General features: G+C 45.9%; 1 protein-coding gene across 1 annotated transcript; it reads left to right on the top strand.

Annotated features, from left to right (window-relative positions):
• Nucleotides 1–2,085: 2,085 nt before the first annotated feature.
• Nucleotides 2,086–4,398, top strand: LOC149155747 (uncharacterized). Its single transcript, XM_089444515.1, has one exon. The coding sequence runs from the start codon at nucleotides 2,086–2,088 to the stop codon at nucleotides 4,396–4,398; it is 2,313 nt and encodes a 770-aa protein (XP_089300641.1).
• Nucleotides 4,399–4,603: the final 205 nt, after the last annotated feature.

The raw sequence follows: 4,603 nt of genomic DNA on the forward strand, positions 1-4,603 counted from the left end.
CCATCTTCCCCTCCTCACCCTTATTTCCTCCGGTCTCGGAATACTCCAAAAGAGTCGGCTGTAGGTCACTCGGGTCTGGGCATTGTCATTCCTGAGGGGGCATCTTTGAATACCAGAGGGAGAAAATCCCACCTTTCTAAAGCCATCAAACAAGCTGGGGCAGAGGTAGTCTCTGGCCGGCAAGCGACCATTGACGGGGTTCTTAGAGCAGGACACACCCCGAGAGGTGTTCCCCCATGAAGTGTCTATCATTTAACTGCAGAGGACTGGCTAGTTCCTCCAAAAAACTAGCCATGAAGAGGCTCATCGATACTGAGCCTATCGACATTATCATGCTACAAGAAACCCTCTGCTCTGCAGAACAAATTGTTCGTGTCATGCAAGCCATGGTTCCAGGATGGAGTTTTTATGCAAATGATGCTGTGGGACGATCTGGGGGACTAGCCATTGGACTAAACCCTCGCTCCATTAAACCTATTTCTTCCTGGGGAGGAGCAGGGTTCATTGGTTTGGACTTCTTCTCGGCTGACCTCGGCATGGACCTCAGACTGGTCAATATATATGCTCCTTGCTCCCAGAGAGAAACATTCTGGAGGAATACTCTTCAGCTCCCCCTGCTGAATGAAGACCATGTTATTATTGGAGGAGACCTCAATTTCTCCTTGGGATTCAGGGAGTCTTGGGGCACAGAGGCACAAATTGACTCTATCACTGACTTCATGACCAACCTGCTGGAGCAATCAGATTTCTCGGATATTCCTCTGCAGCGTCTCCTTCCTACCTGGCGGAACCGACGGGTGGGGGATGCTGCACTAGCTCGCAGACTTGACAGATTTCTGTTAAAGGGCCCTCTCCTTCAGCGCCTACATCTCTACCGACAATGGGTGGGCTCGGGGGGGATATCGGATCACAATCCTATATACCTAGAGATTCAGGGTCCTTTCAAGAAGCCCAAGGCACCCTTTAAATTCAACTCCTCTTGGCTGAAGGATCAGGACTATATCCAGCTGATAAAGGACTACTGGGTCTCTCATCCTATCAATAACTCGGTTCCTCTTGCCAAAGGTTTCTGCAGGAACCTCTCAGAGATCAAACATCTGACTATAAAGTGGGCAAGGGAGAAAAGGGATCGGGAATCTGCACAACTCACCCAAATAGAAGCGGATTTATGTTCACTCACCGATGACAGAGGGCAGGGGTTCATGTCAGCTGCTGAGAAATGTAAGCTTATTGACCTGGAGAATCAAAAAGCCAAGATTCTCAAAGAGAGAGAGGAATCCATTAGATTAAGGAGCCAAGCCTTATGGATAGGATGACAACACAAAGTTTTTCCATAACTTTGCAAAATGCAGGAAGGTATCTAATACTATTTGGAAGCTCCCTACACCGGATGGAGATAACGCAGACAACTTCAACAAGCTCGCTCACCTGGGCATCACCCATTTCAGGAACCTCTACAGGAGCCCACGAGAAGAAAATTTACTTGATATTATTAATGTGGCCAACCACTTCCCGAGATTCGTGGAGGAAGATGATGTGGAATCCTTAACTGATCCGGTCACTGCGGAAGAACTGGAAGGAGTTCTGAAATGGTTCAAAAAAGACAAAAGCCCAGGCCCGGATGGATGGACCATTGAATTCTACATTACCTTCTTCGATGTTTTGGGACAGGACCTACTTCAGGTGGTTGAAGAAAGCCGGACCTCTGGATCAATATATCATGCCATCAACTCCACATTTATAGCACTCATCCCCAAATCTGACTCCCCGGCATCCTTTGATGACTACAGACCCATATCTTTATGTAACTGCCTCTATAAAATCATATCTAAGACCATTGCAAATCGTCTTAGACCTATCCTCTCCCGGTCCATTGCCCCTCAGCAATTTGCATTTCTCGATTCCAGACAGATCCATGAGGCCATTGGACCCGCTCAGGAAGCCCTCCATTCCATATGGTCGAAGAACTTAAAAGCCATCCTCCTTAAAATTGATCTGTCTAAAGCATTTGACCGTGTCAGTTGGCTCTACCTCAAAATGATCCTCATTCATCTGGGTTTCCCTCATGCTTTCATAACTTGGATCATGGCCTGCATTACTTCACCATCTTTCAGCATTCTTATCAATGGCTCGGCCACAGATTTTTTTCACTCGGAGCGGGGTCTGAGGCAGGGGTGTCCTCTATCTCCTCTCCTTTTCCTGTTGGTCATGGAAGGTCTCAGTCGCCTCATGGAAGCAGCAAAGAGGTCTGGTGATATTGGGGGACTCCGCATTTCCGACCTTTGTTATCTCACTCATCTACTCTTTGTGGATGATGTCCTTATTCTTCTTAATGGCAGTGTTCGAGACTCTCGAACTTTCTCAAGGATCCTCCTTCTTTTCTCATCTGCCACTGGTATGATGCCAAACCAGATGAAATCAACCATCACCTGTGCTCGCACATCAGTACAAGAGACACAGATTGGCTTACAATGCTTCCCATTCGCGGTCCACCCCCTGGATAGAGGTCTCAAATATTTGGGGTTTAATTTGAAACCTACTTGCCAAAGGATAGTTGACTGGGTCTGGTTGGTTGCCAAATTGGAAAAAAGACTCTCAGGATGGAGCTTCAGATATCTCTCCAGGGCTGGTAGACTGGTGCTTATAAAGTCTGTATTAGAAGCCACCCCGGTATTCTGGATGGCTTTAGCCTGGATCCCAAGGAACATCCTGGGGAGAATTCAGCAAATTTGTAATCGATATCTCTGGAATGGGAGTCAGGACAAAAGATTATTCGCTTGGATCGGATGGAAGAAGATCTCTCTGCCTAAAAAGTGGGGAGGATGGGGGCTCAAGGAACTGCCTGAATTTGCAAAAGCACTGGCTGCCAAGATGGGGTGGACGCTGCTTACTAGACAAAATCTCTGGACACAGGTAGTTTATTATAAATACATTTGGCCTCACAATATTTTGGACTGGGCCCGTTTTCCTACCTGGTCAACATTGGGATGCTCCTTGGTCTGGAAGGCCTTAATTCTATCTCTCCCTCTCATTCGGAACAACCTTGCTTGGCGCATAAATGATGGGCGGACGGGCAGAGTCGGTTTGGACCCCTGGATTAACTGTGGGGGTAGGCATATTCTTAATCCAGACCTTTTATTGCATTTACAGACCCAGGATATTCGACATTTTGCTCAAATTGCAGATCAACAGCGCACTGATATTTTTTCACAAGCCTGGAAGTCCGCACAGCAATTGAACCTCCCTATCCAATGGCATCAGGAATGGGATTGTTATACTGAGGCTTTATCTGAAGCCCATATTCGAATAAAACAAGGTCCGGATGATCTTATTTGGTGCAATGCTGACCACGGTATATATGCACCAAAATTGGGATACATTGTGCTCATATCTCACAGATTGCCTGAATCGATACAGTCATGGTGGCAATCTATTTGGAAGCTCAAGGCTTCTCCCCGGTCCAAACTCTTCTTCTGGTGTGCACTCAATGGCAATGTACCCACGGGAGAACATCTCGTCCGCAGAGCAATATGTGGACCATCATGGTGTATTTTCTGCAAAAATGCATCAGAGACACAGGAACATATTTTCCTTCTATGCCCTGTCATAATCAACCTGTGGATCAACATATGTAACCTACTGGGTATTGCTGCCAATTGGAAAGGGAATGATATAAGGAGCGCGTGGGATTCTTGGTCGCTCTGCCATCCGGGAACCAAATTACAAAACCTGCCACCCGTGGCTACTTGGTATATTTGGCTTGCCCGGAATCGGGCTATTTTTGAGGATCGATTAATATCATGGAGCAGGGTAGAAGCCTCCATTATTGCAGCATATCATGAGCTCCCAGACCCTCCTCCCCCGCGACTGAGAACCATACAACCAATGCCCACCTTTGATAGAACCATCCTGTGGGCTTTTTTCGACGGAGCAGCAAATCTGGATGGGTGTGGTGGGGGTTTTGTACTGCACCTAAATGACCACCATCGATACCTTGCCAAAATGGGCTTTGGCAATGGATCAAATAATTTCGCGGAACTCTCTGCTGTCCATGGTCTTCTACATTTTGCATTATCACATCAGCATACCAGCATCAATATATTTGGGGACTCATTGGTGGTTATTAACTGGATCAACAATATCACACAATGTCATACACACACACTCAGTAACTTGTTACATGATACACTCATCCTCAAAGTAGCATTTAACCATTGCTCATGTTTGCATATTTACAGAGAGCATAACAGCGAGGCTGACAAATTATCCAAAGAGGCCACGACTCTTCCCCGAGGCGAGTGGATAATAGTGGAGCAGAATGGTGCAGAGGAGTATCAGTTTTATCACAGGCCATTCATAGAACAAAGAGAACAAAGGGACAACAGTCCCATCAGCTGATAGGCAATGGCGATTTTGTTTATATTTGATAATAGAAATACAGAGAACATGGATAATATGTATATAAACAAAATCCTCTTTTGGATATTATGCACAGACAGATGAATGTAAACAGAACAGTTTGATCGATACCTACAGAACAACACTATGAAAAGTTGATTTTTGTATGAACAAGCAAGTAATGCCTCGGCATCTGCTATATGTA

This window comes from Pinus tabuliformis, chromosome 9, assembly GCF_031772625.1.
Source record: "Pinus tabuliformis cultivar Carrire ecotype Pingquan chromosome 9, CPIR1, whole genome shotgun sequence".
Lineage (NCBI taxonomy): Eukaryota > Viridiplantae > Streptophyta > Pinopsida > Pinales > Pinaceae > Pinus > Pinus tabuliformis.

Excerpts from the sequence above, each read along its gene's own strand:
- LOC149155747 (XM_089444515.1), top strand. The coding sequence starts at position 2,086 with ATGGCCTGCATTACTTCACCATCTTTCAGCATTCTTATCAATGGCTCG.